The 19782-nt window shown below is 37.0% G+C and overlaps 1 protein-coding gene across 1 annotated transcript in view; it reads left to right on the forward strand.

Annotated features, from left to right (window-relative positions):
* The first annotated feature begins 371 nt into the window (after nucleotides 1-371).
* Nucleotides 372-19782, forward strand: part of LOC117394474 (reversion-inducing cysteine-rich protein with Kazal motifs-like) — a 56008-nt gene continuing 36597 nt past the window's right edge. The window contains exons 1-4 of the mRNA XM_033992812.3: nucleotides 372-608; nucleotides 14911-14969; nucleotides 16905-16979; nucleotides 19397-19433. Coding sequence (XP_033848703.3) covers nucleotides 539-608; nucleotides 14911-14969; nucleotides 16905-16979; nucleotides 19397-19433 — 241 coding nt within the window. The 5' untranslated portion in view covers nucleotides 372-538. The remainder of the gene's footprint in view (nucleotides 609-14910; nucleotides 14970-16904; nucleotides 16980-19396; nucleotides 19434-19782) is intronic.

Here is a 19782-nt window from a genome sequence, read left to right on the forward strand (position 1 = left end):
ATAGCAAGGTCGTAGCCAGCTATGTGGCACCCGAGGCGGGCCTCGCTTAAAATCATACAAATAATTATTTATTTACACTCTCTTACATGTTGCTTAGCCGCAGTGCATGGGCAAGTGCCTCTGTGATTTTACATGGCTGGCTACTGCATTGCATAGTATTGTCATATTTTATTAAGTTCGTTATAACGCACGCTAGTTTCTGCTTTAATTAAAACTGGATGGAAGATAAACAACTACCATGCATCCCCATATGAAAACGTTCACTACACAATATATTTGTTATATGTATTAATTGCGAGCCTTTCATCTCGCCGCGGATCCAATCCTCTGTGCCCAAGGAGTTTTTCTCTTGCACATGCTCAGTGACGGCTCTGACCACAGACAGGCCAGTTCTCCATCTGCACTCCTGGCCGTGTTGGTGCACAGCAGTGGAGCAGTGAGAACCCGAGATACCTAAGCGACGTTCTCATGGAGCTCGTTAGTGTCGCCGAGTTTTATTTATGTTTTTGTCCACAATGTACAGTAAGATTGTAAAAAGATGTTTGCGTATTTTGAGGTGATATTTTTTTTCCTCGCCTTCAACATCTACGATTTCGTCCAGACTCAGGGTAAGCTATTTGATTTGTTGTGTATCTAAAATTATGACAGGCCTTTTAGTGGATGTGGTTTTATTTTTAATGTTATGTCATGTTTTTTTTATTTTTTTTATTATTATTATTATTTTTAAATGATTGAGTATTGCTTATATTTACTGGGGTCACTAAACGGTCCAAGTACTGTACGAGCAGTGTTTCTCGAAGTTATGAACCAATTGCGGTGATCATTTGTGTGAATGTTATACCGTACTGTAAACGAAGACTACCTAAAAAGTAGAATAACAATAACACCCGGTTGGAAGAAACACATTTTAATATATTAGTTACATGACATCTTGCATGCAATATGAAACCACATGGCCATTACCCAAATTATATTATTGAACTAAACGTTATGCAACAATATAAATACTGTATCCAGAATGTAGCGTACTGTACATGTTGTCTAGTTGGCACTTGAATATGCAGTTGTCAGTATATACAGTAACTTACTGTTACGGTAACAGTAGTAAAATATATTTTATGATTCTTGTTTGACAAGGGGGGTTAGTAGTGAATTCCCACGCATATATGATACTTTTTAAAATTAAAGCAGGCTTTCAGTTCTGTGTACAGTAGGCTACTTTTTTTTTTTTTTTTTTAAGTTAGCAGACGTACTTCGATATTTCTTTAAAAAAATACAATAATGCAATGTGAGAACTGTATACACATTATAATTATTTGTTCTCAAAGGTCCGCGAGTTTTGGTTACATATGTAAAATTACATAACTTTTATATTCTATAAACGTCCTGGAGTCTTTTAACATTAAAGCAATTACAAGTGTGTATGGTAATCTTGTTAGTTTAACTACGTCTTTGGCATAAGCAATTATACTGCTGAAATAAACGCATCCATTAAATAAATCAGTTTAAACCTTGAAGTTGCATTTGTATTATGCTGACTAGTACCATACAATGTTACAAAAGTGCTTAGAAATAGTCTTTTTAGCTCGCTGCACTGGTGTTGCTGTAAAATTACGTTTGCGTTTGCCGGTGGGGGTGGGGTGAACGCGCATCTGGAGCGACTTTGAAGTCCTGAAATGTGCTATTTGTCCGCATGCTGTCAGGATGTGGATTTCTCGGGTAAATAGCGTCCTAGAGTTACCATCTTCAGACATCTGTCACAGTATGGAGTATACATAAAAGTCGGTTCAGTTTTTAGAACTTCACCCTAGGTAGGGCGTCCAACTTTGTTGTGGAACATGCAGAGTGAAAGGGGTAAACTTAGGGACAGAACAAATATTATTCATAAGGAAGGAGATTACCACTTGACTTGTCCATATTTTAAAACAAGTTGGTCTGTTTAACATCTGGCCACAGCCAGATTCTACCTGACAAATAACTTGTTCTTCAGAGTTAATGGTTTAATAATGTCATGCACTACCCTGTCCTGCTGTAGTGTATTGCATGTCTGAAATGATTGCCACTCCACCACCACCAGTTTTGAAATGTATTCTAAGAAGGTAACCACATCCCATTCCACCCCAACCCCCAGTTCCTGCAATGCTTCCTAGGTTGGTCACTCTGCTTCTGAAACAACACATCTGCTACCAATTTTATCCCCTTTTAAAAAAACCAAAAAAACCCATAAAACTGGTAGGGTTGTGTTCGAAGATTCGAAGGTTTGTTCGCTAGCCAGGGATTCGAAGATTGTTTTAAACCTTCGAAGGTTCGTCAAACGCCATTGAAACTGTTTGTCACTCACATGCAAAATTTGATCTTTTGATTTGTATAATGCATATTACGTAAACAAAAGTTGTTGTATTAAAATCCGCCACCAAATTGTTATACGTAGCAACTCTATATGGCGCCGCTGCTGTGTATGTGTGTATGGAGCTGGGTATATGTCAAAGCACCGGGGGGTACCTATAGCGGTGGTAGTGCTTCAGTATAATATGTACTGAATACCTAGTGTACAAGACATCGTAAGAGAAGAAGTGCTATTGTAGAATATGTTTGAAACATACAAAATATACGATAACACAAATAATTTTAATTTTGAAAACTGAGCACCATCTGCCCCTCCCCCCTCTAGCTTGTGTTATCCAGAAGCAAACCTTTAATTTCTACATTCTCTATCTCAACAGCAAAGCGTTGTATAGCGTAAGCTGTATTGAAAGAAATGTCTCGAAACCCCCCTGCTGTTTGTGATTTTTTTGTTAAATGCCCAGATGACCAAAAAAAAAAGTTGAATGCAAACTGTGCAAGCGACTCGTATCATGGAGGAATAACCAATCTCTGGGGTCACTTGACAAGCGTAAGCTCATTATTATTAGTAGTAGTATTAATATTAATGGGCATCATTGTGGAGTAGTGGTTAGGGCTCTGGACTCCTGACCGGAGGGTCATGGGTTCAGTCCCAGGTGGGGGACACTGCTGCTGTACCCTTGAGCAAGGTACTTTACCTAGATTGCTCCAGTAAAAACCCAACTGTATAAATGGGTAATTGTATGTAAAAATAATGTGTAAAAAAATTATGTAATTGTAAATTATGTAACATGGAGGCTGTGTGGTCCAGTGGTTAAAGAAAAGGACTTGTAACCAGGAGGTCCCAGGTTCAAATCCCACCTCAGCCACTGACCCATTGTGTGACCCTGAGCAAGTCACTTAACCTCCTTGTGCTCCATCTTTCGGGTGAGACGTAGTTGTAAGTGACTCTGCAGCGGATGCATAGTTCACACACCCTAGTCTCTGTAAGTCGCCTTGGATAAAGGCGTCTGCTAAATAAACAAATAATAATAATAATAATGTATGTAAAAATAATGTGATATCTTGTAACAATTGTAAGTCGCCCTGGATAAGGGCGTCTGCTAAGAAATAAATAATAATATTTAGTACTAGTAAAATGTGACTTAAATAAAACTTTGTTTTGCCTCAGTCCGCTGCAGTTGTGCAATGCAAGCTTACTGTATGTATCGCAAACATCTTCAATTACGTGTAAATAAACAACATGTATTTTTATTTTTATTTAAATTATAAAAACATAATTACTGTTCTATATAATGTATTTTTAAACTACATGTGAATGTTTTATTCCATTTATATGTAAATTTTCAATAAAATATAAACAAGTAGCTATGGTGACGTCACCACTAAATTATGCAAATGAGTACCGTGGAAGGTTCGAACCTTCCTTCGGTAATGTGTTCTGAACCTTCAAAGGTCAAAATGTACACTTTGGACACATAATAAATATATTTTTCAGTTGTCTTTCCATAACACACTATCTCTTAGCTTCATATGAGGCTATCATGCATTTGCGTCTACCATACGTCTCCATATAAAGGCTAGATGTTTTTTGTATGCGTCCCCATATGAGGTCACTATGCATTTATCCATGGATAAATAAATAAAAATGCATTCTGTATCAGAGCTACTGAACATTTGTATTCATTTATGTATGTGTTTTTGTTTTTCAAAATCATACAACCCTTGTGTTTACTCCAAGACCAATTTTCTCAATATTTTCTTCTACAGAAAGACCTAACGATGGTAACACCCCCACAGTACCTGTATATAAAATCTCACCTGTATATAAAATGTAGTTGTTTCTGGCTAATTCTGGTACATCTACAGTTTATTTTAAAATAAATGCATACTGATTCTTATTCAGACATGATATATCCCTGCAGAGCTCCTAGCTATAACTGTCCATGAGGACGAACGTGTGCTGTATAAGAGAGAGGGTTGTTGTTGAAGTCCAGGGAAGGAGTTACAGTACTATTGAGTGGTTACATTACTGGGGTGTTTATCTTGACCTGTTTACTTGTCACTTCATGAACAACTTTTAATTTTTGTGGCTACAACCTATTTTCAATCGGCATATGACAAAATCTGATGGCAGCTACTAACTAGCTACAGTGTAAAGCATCATTATTCTGCATGGTTTGCAAGATCATACAACTTAAAACAAGACCGCAGGCTGAACTCAGGATGACAGCATCTTTGAGAATTTAGATTAAGTACAGTTGCTATGTGATGGAGTGGGACATTTTCTTTCTGACGAGATCCAGATTTTTGGTCTTTTATGTTTAACTTAAATTTTTGGTTGCTGTCATCTTGTCATAGTAGAATGTGGTTATGCTTATATTCTACATTAATACATGTATTAGGGCTGGGTATCGGCAGTGTCTTCACTATATGATACGTATCGTGATACAAGGGTCGCGACACGATATGTATCACGATATAGTAAATGAAGCATGAAACATAAAAATCACACAATTGTCTCATTTGCTTGTGCAAGTGTTTGCGATAACACTGGTAAAGCACTTTTGGTCAAATAAGCTTCATGGCCTGTTTTGCTTTTGTTTCCTGTTTATTCTTTAGAATACATTTCTTTAAAACAAAATTACAAATCAGGGCTGCAGACAACGTTTTTGTTTTAGGAGCCAGTGGCTTCAGGCCAGAAAAAATGGGTCACCAAATTCAATTGCTGGGTGCCACTTCAGGAGCAAATTAGTTGCTACCATATTCAATTGCTCAAAATACAAAAACTTGTTAAGACACTAAAGTGATACTAAAACAGTAACTTAATGCCTGTACTCACCTGTTTGTTGCCATATTCTGCTGAGTGGTTAATCTATGTAGCTGATGACTGCAATGAACTCAGCATGTTTATATTTTAAATATTGTACAAGTGTTATGTCTGGAATTGGTGACGGCACCTCTAATTGTGTACAGTGTAACATGGGAAATAGCATCCTGCAGCTCCAATGCTCAGTGTCAGTGTAGTCCTGATCTGACAGCATGTAGGCCTAATACAGACAGCTCTTATAACTACATGTTACCATTTATTTTTCAGTAAAAACAAGTTTGAATTGCAGTGAGTTGGTTCTGCTATTTACGATATTAAATACTAAATGTTTACACAACACTCAAACACATTTGGTCACCGTCACAACTGTTGCATGAAACTGGGGTTACTGTATTCTTCTGGTGTTAATACAGTACAGCACCTATCTGCTTACAAGCGTTTGTATTCTATGAAATTGTTATTATTATTATTAGTGTATCTTTTACCGTCCTTCTCGCACTTCAGTTTATTGTGCTTTTTTTCCCCCCCTTGCAGACCGACGTCATAGCGCATTCTTAAATATTGACACATGGTTTTAAAGGGAGGCAGCATTTTTGTGTTACAGGCGCCAATGCGTCTAACCCCGAAAAAACGGTTTACAATTTTTTTTGCTGCATTTGCAGCCATTTTAGTCCCAGTCTGGAGCCTTGCAAATTCGAGCCTCACACATTTTACACACAGCGTGACTCTTATAGAACATGAGGTGAGTCCACACTGGATTTTAAACCGGCCAGAGCGGGTTTAATTTCACCGTCGCCCTGATGAGATTATCAACATTAATAACCCGCCTCCGTTTCACTCAGCTGCTGGCGGACTTGACAAAAACACCCTGAACACAGTGAATGGTAGGTGAGGCTGCTAGAGTACATGATAATAAATAATATGATCTAATTATTAGTGTAGACACAAATTAAAAGATGCTCATGTTTATGTTAGCAGACAAAATTTTACTTAAATAAACAGTGTATCGATACAGGGGTCACTGTATCGATAATCGTATCGTCAAGAAAAATATCATGGTTCACCGTTTGAATCAATGAATTGGCACACCACTAACATGTATAGCAGTAGAACTTCAAATAAGCACTTTTTATTTACAAATAGTGGTAAAGACATGGCAGGATATATGCTATAACAAATCACAACTCATTGGTTGTTCTTAAGTGCAACATAGTTGATCTTGGTATGAGAAGGGATTGAATGAGCAGAAAGCTACTTGCTTGCCTCTCAAGACTACTGTAGTTTGTGGAGGAGCACACATTGCTGTTGGAAAATAACATTAAAAAACGGGACTAAATTCTTCACAACAAATATTTGAAAAATGTTTTTGAACATTGAGAACTTAGATTCAGGGTAGCATTGGCACTGGAAATGTGCAAGCATTATAATAAGCATTCGCAGGAAAATAAGCAAAACAAAAATAAAACCATATTCCCTACTTCAGGGTTTCCCAATCCTGGTTCTGTGTCAGTTGGTTTTCATTCCAAATGAGTTCTCAATTACTTAATTGAACCCTTAATTGAACTTTTCATTAGCTTAATTAGACCTTTTTAATTGTTTTCAGCTTTTAAACCGTAGGCGATTTCAAGTTAACTATACAATTTAATAAGTAACTTGAACTCGGCACCTTTTTAGGAGCTGAGAACAATTAAAAAGGTCTAATTAAACACATTATTAGTTCAATTAAGGGTTTGTAAGTAATTGAGAACTCAGTTGGAATGAAAACCAGCAGACACAGGGGTCCCCAGGACCAAAATTGAGAAACCCTGCCCTACATCCCAGGATTGTGAGGTCATGACAATTTTAGAAAATGGGTTTGAGCCATTTGCAGAGCAGACAGAACTCATAATTGTAAATACCTTCATTATCTACCTTTATGGCATCTTTGAAACAGAGTGATATCACAAAGTGTTATTTTACATATTATTGATAGTATAAACTAACCCTTGAAAGCAGCAAGGTATGTATGCTTGTCCATCATAGAATCATGCAATTTTCTTCACCAGCTGTATAGTTTTGAGCTAATTGGCCGACCTAGCCCTCCCTCCCCCCAGGCAGTGCGGCCAAATGAGCGCCGCCTCCTGGGAGCTCAGTCCAGGAATAGCCTGGACTGAAAACGGTGACGTCCAGACTATAGGGCGCATCCTGCACTCCACGCAGAGCGCCTTTATTGGATGCGCCACTCGGGAGTCCCTTCATTACTATATACTCTTCTTTAAATTTTCATTAGTTGAACAGGGTTCAGTACAACCATATGCACTGAGTCTCATATGGTTAGCTGGTGTTCTTTCAGATAACATACACACAAATGTTGGCAATGGCAGGGCTGGTACATCAGTTAAAAAATATATATCTTTTGCATATCAAAGCAAACCAGTATCAATACTGGCATGCCCATTGCATTGTAGGAAGGGTCTGTGTGAAAGGGGACAAATAAAATGTTTGCATTTTTTAGAAAACCTGTTTGATCTCACAGGTTTCTCCAAACTTTCAGAAATGTTTGGTTCATTGAAACATAGGGGCTGAAAAGTGGCAATGCAAACTCAGTGGAAGGATCTAATAACATTTGAACAGACTATGTTGTTCTATACATTTATTCTTTCTTTTATTTTAAAACTAAACTTCGAGTTGCAAGACACTAAATTCATGCATTTTGTTTATTTTCTTGGTTTTTAGTTATAGTTACTTTTAATAAATTAGCCTGGAGTGAGTATGAGGAGCACTGTTTAGCAAGGCAGAGAGTTGAAATCTCACTTCAGAATGTTAGTTTTATTTTTATTTTGTTAATTTGGCAAAATTATTTCTGTCTACATTTCACTGCCAGTAGTGTACACATTTAAAACAATGTATAAATGTAAAAGCCTTACGTAAACTTCATGGCTAAAAAAAAATTCAATCTAAAATACAAGTCCCCTAAAAACATGGGTATTATTTCCTTTTTAGTATTTCTATATTTCTTACTAATAAGTCTTTAAATTTATAGATACAATACAAACTGACAGTTTCCATAAAAATTAAAAATGAAATTGAAACATTAAAATAATTAAAATAACACAGAAATGTTGTTCCAACTAGAATGTAACCATGGAACCATACATGAGGCCTCTTTTTTGGGATTTGCAAAAAGCAGCCCTTTAATGGGTTGGCACCTTTTACCCGTATTTAAATATTGTGGTCATGACATCCAGGAATCTTCTATAGAAAGATCAAGGTGTCTCTTACTTTCCCACATACAAGGAGAGCAATGTCTTCACTTAACTACATTCAAAACAATTTACAGACCATAGGGTTAACCCTCTAGTGTTGTGTAGTTACACCCATTATTGTAAATGAGGTTGTAATGGGCTGTAAAATCCATTACATACACTGTCATAAATCCATTACAAAGCAATGCAAACATCAAATGCTGGATAATGGTTCAGAGAAGAGGTGCCACAAGTAATGAATATCTGTGTGAAATTGTACCAGGGATTAGAGCTAAAGGATATTGGGAAATGGTTATGAACCATGAAGATTTTTGTTGTTGTTGATAGTGTGGAGATATTCAACTGCTTAGAACTTACTGTTTCAGTTTTTTGTGTGAAAAGCAATTAGATTTTACCATTTGTTCACTATTTTACTACATATAAGAACTTAGTAAACCTTTATAACTTTTGTTATATTCTGTGCTAGGCTTTTTTTTATCTAGATCACAATTAATTGGGGGTGTCGTAGTAGGAATAAGGAGACCACTTTTTCAGGAAGAAAATAGGCTCGCCTTGGCATAACCATGTGGCGTTCTGAATGATAGACTATGCAGAACTTAAGGCCCACAGAAGTAGCTGGTAGTTAGCCTTAGCCATTAAATGTGAAGAAGCAAAGATTTATCAGAATATGAAAGGGGACTTGACTAGTGGGATCTCCATCACGGACTGCAACTCAGCTGGGAAATCAAGCACCACTCGTGTCTTAAAATAAGACAAATACTAAGTGGGTAGTTCACTAAACAATTCCCTTTACTGTATACTTTTAGGTCCATTATCACCCAGTAATGGACTTTGAGTTGGTCATTTCATCAATGGATTGGAAGTTATGAGGTACAGTATGTAATGGGTCTTATACCTCGTTTCCATGCACCACTCAACCAGTGTTGAAAACCCTGCTGCCCCTCATACTGCGTTTCCATGTTAATTTAGCCAACCTGCATTGGCTGCCAATCCGAGCTGCCCCTAATATTTCCCAGTGTGGGCCAAAGTGGGATGGGTGGTATTACATCACAACACTGACCAGTCAAGTGACAAGTGGGTGTAAACATTTAATTCACATTTAAAACACGGGGCAGGTTTCTCAGTGTTTTAATATTCTCGTATCGTTTTGTTTAGTAATAAAAAGCTCCAAAGAATTGTTAGAACAATCGGAAGCAAAGATTTGGCGTCCATGCTTTCAGATTTGTAAACAAATGAATGCAACCTTAACCGCAGGGCATGCTGGGAAAGAACTGCCAACATCTGTCGAAAACTTGCATTGTATGGAACCAGAGTATTTTGCCTAAACTTGGGTAGCGTGTCAATGGAGGGTCAAAAGGAATGTCCGGCTCATTTTTGTCCGGCTGCATTCAGTAAAGACAGAAACCAGAAGAAAGTTAGTTTGATTTGTGAAAACCCAGAAAGGAGAATTTGATTTCTGTTTCTGTTTTTTTCTTTCTCCAAGACTGTTCTGTTTTCTGTGTTAAATGGAAGCTCAGCAGCTTACTCATATTTTGAATCACGGAAAAGTAAATTGTCTCTGTCTGGTTTCAGTTGATGTTTGATCCGTTTCGCCTTGCTGTCAATTACTGCCCTTTTTAAGTTTGTTTAATTCCTGCCAGAGATTAAAGTTCGGACATCAAATTTCTGGTTTAAAGAATTTTGCACATGAAGTTGCTTGGTTGTGTTCCTTGCTGCAAACAATTTTCTATTTAAAGCAGAGGAGAGGGTGGTCCCTGGGGCCTGGACTGGAGGGGCAAATAACTGGGAATTCCTTTGATGTGGGCTGTGTGTGGTATTATTTTTTATTTATTTGAAAACAAGGACACAGTAGCAGCCGTAAAACCATAAGCATATGTTCATAATGCTCCCTGTGTACCAACAGTGTGACTAGTGTATCCTAGCATACAGAATGAGTTACAGTATACTGAAATTAAAATATAAGTAAAAGAGAGTAAATCCACTGTATATAAATGAGTCACTTGATCTTTTCTCTGTATGTTTGCAGTGTAGTGTTTACTGTAAAGCAAAGGGCAGCTCACCAGATGTGGGTTCATTTCTAATTAAAATGTATTTATTAATTCAATTTGGAAAGCTGTACTTTGTGGTAATGTAATTATTCCAAACTCCAAAATAATGAATACAGTGTTAACAGTCAAGGAATGTTTTTTACACAGTGAACTCCAGCTCCATGCACCTTTTGAAGACAGGCTCATTAAGAACACAAAAGTTATTTCACTCATCGTCTTTGGTGGTCATAATTAAGTTTAATATTAAATTAGGGATATTCTTGATTAATCACACCTGTGGGCTTTGATTGATTTAAAAATAATTGATTAGTCTTGTCTACCGGAGCATGGTATGAAAAAACGATCCAGGAAAATAACTCTTGAAAAATGGAAGAGGGCACTTACTGGAAGTTCTAACAACCTCATAATAAAGAAAAACAGACTGAAACTTTATGGTATCATATCTTAGTTGCAAGTATGTTGATTTTTCTTTTTATTCAACATTTCTTTCAAACTGTAATCAGAATAAATAATAACCCTCCATTTTTAGTTATCCCTCCCCTTCCAATGAAGCATTCAAATTAAAAGAGTTCCGACCCATAAAACACCACAAACAGCAATTAAGAACTAAGTTCATATTTTTAGTTACTCACTTTGGCTAAATAGCAGTTCAAGTTAAACTTTGTTTTGTTTATTCCCAAACTAAATGATGCATAAAGTTGACAACACATTTTATTTTCTCCCCCCCCGCCCCCATTCCTTGCCATTTCTTCACAGTAAACAGTGGCCATCAACATGTTTTCCTAAAGTAATGACATGGTTTACTTTTGCCTTTTTGTAGCTGAACAAGCAAAAGAAAACTGAAATTTAACACTTCTGTAACAGGGGATTTTAGTACCTGCTAATTTTGTTGTGGGTGTCCACTGAATGAGGAGAGAGAGAGAGACACAGGGGGATGCAGTTGACAACACCACTAGGTGTACAGGTTTTATTCAAACACAAAGTTGCAGTGACAGGTGGCCACCACTAGGGTACCAGGAATGAGAGCCCTAGTGCAGGAGGACATACACAGACACAGTGTAATCAAAATAATAACAATAACAAAACACAGTGGGAAAACTAAAAACAAAAGTTTGCCCAACACTGGCTTAGCGCTGCTCCCACTAAAAGGGAGGTCCTGCTCCAGAACCTACTCTCTGACATACTGAAATAAACTGTTGTGGGGTCAAATTCCCCTAAATTAATCCCTGCATAGTTCACTCACCCTGGTTCTCCACACAGTTGTACAGCTGCACACTTGCTGGAACTAGAACAAAAGAACTAGCTTTCCAGCTCCTTTTTTATGCTATGTGGCTGGGCTTAATTGATCATCAATTAGTCAATTAAGCTCCAGCCGCATTCCGCACATGGATTTGGCGGAGATGGGTTTAACCTCATCCCTGCAAAACTTAAATTAAAAACTTTTCAACTTGATTTACAAAAACAAAATCCTGCCATATCTAGTATACACTTAATTTCAATTTTTTAAACAAAAACTTTACATATACACAACAATACATTATTTACACGTGCAGGGCTTTTGCCCTGCCACAACTTCAAATGAAACAAACGTGGAAATGCCGTTGTAAAGTGAAGGGGAAAAAAAAGGGGTGGCCAAACCCTACGAGCCGTATACTAGAAATTCCATATGGTCGAGAGCCACAAGACTCGTACTATGAAACGTGAAATGCTTGCAAGAGCAAGGCATTTTAAATACAAGCATTGTTGTGCAGCACAGTAGTTGTTAGGCTGTCTTGATAGCAGCAAAATACACAACAAGGGATAGAACATTGCCTACACAGTTTCTGTGTAATTTGTATTGTACTGTTTAATACAGTGTATTAAACTTTAAATGTAACACTGTGGTGTTTTTCCATTATTTCTGTTTATTCATCCATCCATTATCTGTAACCGCTTAATCCTTTAGAGGGTTGCGGTGAGCCGAAGCCTAGCCTGGCAGACATAGGGGCGCAAGGCGGGACTACACCCTGGACGGGACGCCAGTCCATCGCAGAGCAACTAAGTGGCAACGCGAACAAGGGGGAGAACATGCAAACTCGAACCCAGGACCTTGAGCTGTGAGGCAGCAGCACTAACCACCGCGCCACCGTGCCACCCTATTTCTGTTTATACTATGTATTATGCACTTTAAATAAAATATAAGAGCTGCTGTGTTGATTCTGTGTTTTTTATATATATTAATCTCATATATTACACAGAGCTCTTTTTCATTTGCGATATTTTGAAACTGTCGCGCAAATTGTGGTGAGATGGTAAATAAGTGCAAGGTATTTTTCTCATTTGTAGCGAATACAAACATCTGATTTTTGTATCTGAATACGTCAAAAAAAAATTGTTCGAATATTCAGATATTTGTCCCAGCACTAATATATATATATATATATATATATATATATATATATATATATATATATATATATACACTTCTACAAAAAACATCATTGAGTTTATCCAGCAGTAGTTTCTTGGTTAAAACCATTGCACTACTTGGACATGTTCTGTAAGCATTCTTAATCTAAACTTGAAACAGCATTGTCTGCTGTAGGCATGATGTTGATTACCCATGAAATACAAATCATTAATGCTGCCGTGTCCCACAGTCATTTTGCACTTTGTACTGGAACATGGCTGCCTGGGGCTAAAGCAGTTAGCTATTCAAGACAATTTGTAATCTGAGATGTATTAGACAGTTTTCTGAAGTTTAATAACAAACAGGTTTATTTATGAAGATAAAAATCATTTGAATGGTTCTTATATGTAGAACAAATTTAAACTACAAGTGTAAAGCTGGGGCAATTTAAGCTGTTTGTTATCAGCTCTTAACGTATGTAAGTTTATGTTTGCTAGACCAATTTGTATGAACAATTATTTTTCTGGTTTGCTCCAAAAAGTTTGTCAATATGACATTGAGACTGAGTCTACAGGGTTGTAGGGGAAACTGTTAAGTAAGTTAGCTACTGTTTTCAACAAGTTCTGTAGATTTATTGTTGACTGTGACACATTACTAGTGGATTGCGGCAGTGTGATAAAGACCACAGCTCTGCAACACACTCAATCACTGATCACGTTACCTTGCCTGATTACTAAAAATAAAGATTGTTTAATACATTTGATAAATGTCACTGTTGTGGTAAACCTTTTAGGTTATAAATAACAAGGGTTTTTACAAGAAGTAAATGTTAAACGTACATAATGGGGGAGGTGTCGGATCGCTGTTCTGCCAGTACTGTGTGCCTGAAAGAAAGAAAAAAGTTTAGTTTGGAGTTTTGAGCCGCGGTAACTATTTGTGTGTATTGTAAGAAAAAGGTGCACATATTCCATACAATGGCATGAAGACACTGCCGCCATGTTTGTTAAAGTATGCGCTCCGAAACTGTTTGCTAAGCCATTATAATACAATGCTGGTAATATTTTAACTTACCTTTCTCAGTGTGGTGAAGCTGCAAGCCAGTTGGACCATTGGGGCAATCATGTTGGGAGACGCGCATGCTGTTATAGCGTGCCTAATGGTAGCCTAATGGTATTTTATTGTTGCTATTAATACTTGCATTGTGTATTTACATGTGTATTAAAACAAATGTATACATTTGTATATGTTAAGGCCAAATAGGGCTCTATGTATATTTAAATGTTATTAAATTACCATTTATATTGTATTGGTTTAGTCCAGGGAAGGGGCTAATGTAAACAGGTATAAGTACCTGGTTTTGGGTCATTTGAGGAGAAATAAGGAGAGTGAGCTGTGTTCTGACTATATAGACTGTGAGTAGATAAGTGTTCTGCGTTGGGAGATGTGTGTGAAACAGCCCAGTATTTTTGTTTAAAATTTTCTTTTAGATTTTTTTTTTGTTGATTTATTTTTCTTTATTGTTTTGATTTGTTATTTCACTGGAGGCCTCTAATAAAAAACACTTTTTGGCATTTCAAACTCGACTTCTGATTGCCTCTGCACCCTGCATAACCACTTGACTACGATACACGACAGGTATAGATTTATTGTCCCTGGAGGAATAGCACAGTTTCAGTGGCTGTTCTTATTACATAAATGTGTTTGGGAATGTCCTGCAACTATTTAAAGCTCTGATTTCTACACTGTTTTTAGCCTGAAGTAGTTGCTTACAGTAACGAATATTGTGAGGTGAGATAATTGATGATCTATATTTCTTGGAAGCACTATCCTGGCAGGGCTCTGTTTTGCGGGTGTCATCTTATGTCTAGAAGTTCAACGGAATATGGAAATGAAACTATGTTTTAAAACTGTATTGTATAAAATGTGAGCGTAGTTTAATATTTTTTTTAAGTTTGTTTGTCCCTCCATTAAATGTACACCCTAATAGGTTCAAACTTACTGTTTTTTTTTTGTTTGTTAAGGTTTTAATTAATTATTTTCTATTTTTTTAATAAGATTCATCATGCTGTCATCATGCAAGGGATTACTCATCATGTAGGGAAGCATGTGATCAGGTACGTTTTATGATAAATAACTTTTTATTTAGTTATATACATTTTTTTGAGTTTGTATACCATAAATCAGATTCTGATTATTTTCTGAATGGTCTTGCTACACCTTTTAGGTAAGTACCAGAGTTTAGAGTTTCCAACCCACATTCCGCTAACCCAAATACATATCTAGATATCCCAGGTTAGTCTGTTAAAATATTTTTTGGCTGGTGTTTTTTCTTTTCAATGACATTTTGTAGTACATTCATTTATGCTTTCTGTCTTTAAATTTACTGTGTGGCCTGTTTATTAGGCCCTATACACGACAGTTCATGATGTTCTCCAGACATCTCAGTAGAGTGTTTGGTAGTACTGCTGTCACTCTCATTGTTTTTTGGTTATAACTATCACAACTTTTATTGGTCTTCCACACATGCAAATAAATGAACTGTGGTATACCGTGGTCATTATGATAATCATGGTGCAGTCTCTTTAGGTCGTTGTCAATACCGTAATGTACCTTAACCATGATATACCAGTATACCGTATTATTATTATTTATTTCTTAGCAGACGCCCTTATCCAGGGCAACTTACAGTTGTTACAAGATATCACATTATTTTTACATACAATTACCCATTTTTACAGTTGGGTTTTTACTAGAGCAATCTAGGTAAAGTACCTTGCTCAAGGGTACAGCAGCAGTGTCCTCACCTGGGATTGAACCCACGACCCTCCGGTCAAGAGTCCAGAGCACTAACCACTACTCCACACTGCTGCCCATACGTATACTTGTGACTAAAAGTTAGGAGTTTAAAGCATCCCGGTTGCCTGAAACGATCACAGAAACATCTTGTGTCACCAGGATGTGACAACTGAAACAGGAAATGATATACAAAGTGAATCTAAAGAACAGCAATGGATGGAGTCATAGCTAAAACTAATATTCCATACCAAGCTGTTTTTCTAAGTAGTGCCCTGCTAAATCCAGGGTACAAGTGTCAACCTAGTTATTGGGAAGGATAGCTGGTACTGTGATCTGGTGAATAACCTGCATACTGTGGAATCAGGTTTGACTCTTACTGGAGGGGAATTGTGTTTTCAAAATGGAAATTCATTTGGGTGAATTTAGTTCACTTTTTAAGTATTTTCTTTGCTACCCCACCCCTCCTGCCCTCATGCAAAGACCTTATGTTGATTCAGCCTTGATAAGTTTGAAATGCAGCTACCCCCAGATTTTATATTGTGAAACCTTTTATGTTTTCAGTTTTAAAAAAAGATCCAAACCTTTTAATGATAAAAGGTTTGCCTCAAAACCACAAAACAAAACTGTCCTGGTATTATCACTGTAGATTTGCATGGTATATGTCAAAATAATCCAGTTGGAGGACATTTTATAGAAACATGTACCTCTGTTCTTTTTCAGTCAGGACATAAAAGAAATAACCAAAAGGCCATTATCTGCAGAAAGTGTTACACCCACAGAACTCTTATTGACCCTGCCCATAGTGGGCTAATTTAGAGATCTGAGCTTTGTAACTATGAAAGTGAGTCATTGACTAACATCTAGTATTCCCATCTGATGTGAAGCTGCACAGAAGAGCCTCCTGTTCTTTACTGCAGCCAGAAGGAAATGTATAGACAGAAACTGGAAGATAATACAGGTCTTGTTATCGTGGCAAAACTCCTGTCAGTGTTAGGAACACAAGTTAGAGAAACTCTAGGGGTTTATATCACAGTAAAATCAACCAGATGTGAGGCTGTATGTCTCGCAGAGTAACTAATTACAGGCACAGAGTCTCAGCATAATGTACCTTTCAAGTTTTGTTACTTGCATAAACAACAGTTTGCCTGCAAATTTCTTGTCCCTTTCACCTTGAATAAGAAACTCAAGTAGACAACAAACATTGAACAGTTGAAATTGAAAAACATTTTTTGGTTGTTTTTTTTTTTTAACAGCTTGCTACCACAAAAAGTGAATCTCGGTTAAAACACCTGCTGCAGCGACTGCCGAGTTATTGTCCAGAATCTATGGTAAGCAGAATTCATGTTATTACAATAATTATCCCCAATGATAATGGGGAGAACTGGAAGTGTGGATGCTATCGTGGAGGATTTGTAACGTTAAAGAGAGGGAGTTTAAAATTGCGTCGTCATTGATTTTACTGTTCCCTTTCCTATGTGATGTTAGCCACCATTCTGAATGGGATTTTTGTCTTTTACCTGAGTTCAGAAGTTACTTTTCTGTTTAGTTGCTTTCTATTGCACATCTCTTTGTTGCCAGCAGTACATCTACATGAATTTCTCTACACAATGCAGAACACAGATTTAATCACTTTTAAAAAACTGAAAATATCAAATAACTATTAAAGCAATAAGCACAATACAGTACACCCTCGCTATAACGAACTTGTTGGGGTCCAAGCCTTTTGTTCATTATATCGAGGGGTTCGTTATAGCTAGGGTTCTACTTAAATCACGGTAAATTTACGTATTTTTCACGGGTAGGTTATGGAATAAAATTAGGATTTGACTGACATTTCGCAGACCTGATAATGGTACTTGCTTCCTTACTAAAACAGTGTGCTGTCATTTGTTAAAGGCAAGCATGCAACATACCCCAGCAGTTGCTGCCGAAATTCTCTGTCTGGTGTGGACTTACCCATACATTGAGACTGCACGTTCTGCATCCACTGAATTGGTTGCAAAGCTTTGCCAAGTTATACAGATGTGGAAATCGATTAGAAACAGTCCCAAAACTCCGTTACCCAAGGGCATCTGGCATACTTTAGTAAATGCAATATATGCAGCACGTTCGTTGTCATGTTATTTGTCCCATCCAATAATTTATTTTATTAGTACCAAGTCAAAACAAAGAAAACGTGCCCGGGTCTAAAATTGTAACTGCGTTTAAAAAGTAAGCAGCAGGTTGTTTGAAGCGAGGTGGCTGTGCTAGATCGTACCTGTAGTACTGATTTAAGTTGGCTACAACCGACAGGAATACTTTTTGTCTGCGCTGACTTTCCAGTTTATTTTCTGAAAGCTGTTTATTTTACGTTCTGTTCAGCAGCCTCTGTAGTAGCCTTTCGTTTAATATGTGATTCTGAAACTAAATAGAGATCAATCGTATTTTTTCCAAAGACACATTACAAGATGTGCAAAACAATTACCTCCATCTGCATGTACAGTTTCTTTGGGAAATATCTTGACACAATCATCAGCCAAAATATACTTTGCTTTTTTTGCTTTGTCATCCATTTCTGATATTTTACCTCCAATGCTAAAAACTAGATTTTAGCAACCTAAATCAAAACAACCCCCTACTGTACAGTAAAGGTCACAGAAAAGCCAGTACAGACGCATTCATAGGCTGATTAAAACATTGTTGTCATTTGAACAGTAAACAAGAACGTTAACCGCTTTGGAGTATTTTTTTGTAAATGTTATTTGTCTTAAGGACATATATTTTTTTTAATTTTTTTGCCTAAGTGCAATGCACACAGGACGGTGAAGGAATAAAAAGAAGCGTATCTCCAGAAAGAAGATACGTAGTTTGCGTCGCTTGCGTTGTGCAGTAGTTCATTTAAACAAGGTTTCTTTTTTTTTTTTTCTCCGTACTTGTCCAGTATGTATTGGCTCCAAAAAGAGGTGAATTTCGCGGTGACTCCTCAATTTCCGGGAAGTCTGCGAAATCGCAATTTAGGTAGACCCCTAGTTACAGCAAAAATACAATCAAAATGAACGATAAACTGTTGGAGTAAGTTCATGAGATGAGATTGTGAATACAAGTAGAATTACATGTACCTGTTCATCTCATGTATGCAGTATTCTGCCTTTGCTTTATCCTATTCGTTAAAGAATTAAAATGCAGTACATAAAGTAAAATTCCAGAATTGAAGCTGAACTTTTATTCAAAATCAGTCTGACCTGGAACGTTTCAAAGTGCACCAAATCTCCAACATGCAAGAATCCCAAACTGAGCTTTTATTCCAGATCAACCCAACATGAAAAGTTTGACATGAAAAGTTAATCAGATCCTCAAGTGTTGTTGTTGTTGTTTTTTGAGAACCTATATTCACGACAGAGGCATGCCTGCGTTACTGCTTTTTTCAAACTATCAATATAATTTCCAGCTTTGTTACAACATAAAATTATTTTTAATAAGACAAGAGTTGATTTCACTGCGGAGGTGGCATCCCGTGCGTACAGACTGGGATGTTGACAGTGTGTTTTTATATGATCTGGGGTTCAGTGACTCAGGTTTGTTCTAGCCAAAAGTCAGTTATAATGAAGGGCGTTATAGCAGGGGTGTACTGTATTTGAATAGTTTCAATTAGAACCACTCCCATTGATTGCAAATCTCACAAAAATGAAAGGAGCACTAAAAATAAATACTTACTGTTTAATAGGTAAAAGTCACCTGCATTAAAATTTGTTTTGTTCTGTTTTAGGGTGAGCTTTGGGTCTGCATCAATGCCTCCTTACCTGGTAAGTCTGAACTACAGCATATGAAATTAAGTCTGTATGCTACAACATGACTGAATTATTCAAAATTTTGCGTTATTTATTAATGCCAGAAATATGTATACAAGGCAAATTTGTACTCGGTCAGTAACCCCAGTGTATTGTTTTTGGCACCAATCTAAAGCAAGTTGTACAGCATGGAGCCTGGAGGAGATGCATAGTTTTTGGACACAACTGTTGGGCCAAAGTAGCGATTTATCTCTGTAATGATTTGAAAAAATCCCTGGGGCCTCCAAAAATGCTAAAATTTTTTGTAGAATATGTTAAATACCGAACAATATGAAATAGAACATCTGAAATGTGAACTCTGCAC

The sequence above is a fragment of the Acipenser ruthenus genome, chromosome 3 (genome assembly GCF_902713425.1).
Source record: "Acipenser ruthenus chromosome 3, fAciRut3.2 maternal haplotype, whole genome shotgun sequence".
In the NCBI taxonomy this organism is placed as follows: Eukaryota; Metazoa; Chordata; class Actinopteri; order Acipenseriformes; family Acipenseridae; genus Acipenser; species Acipenser ruthenus.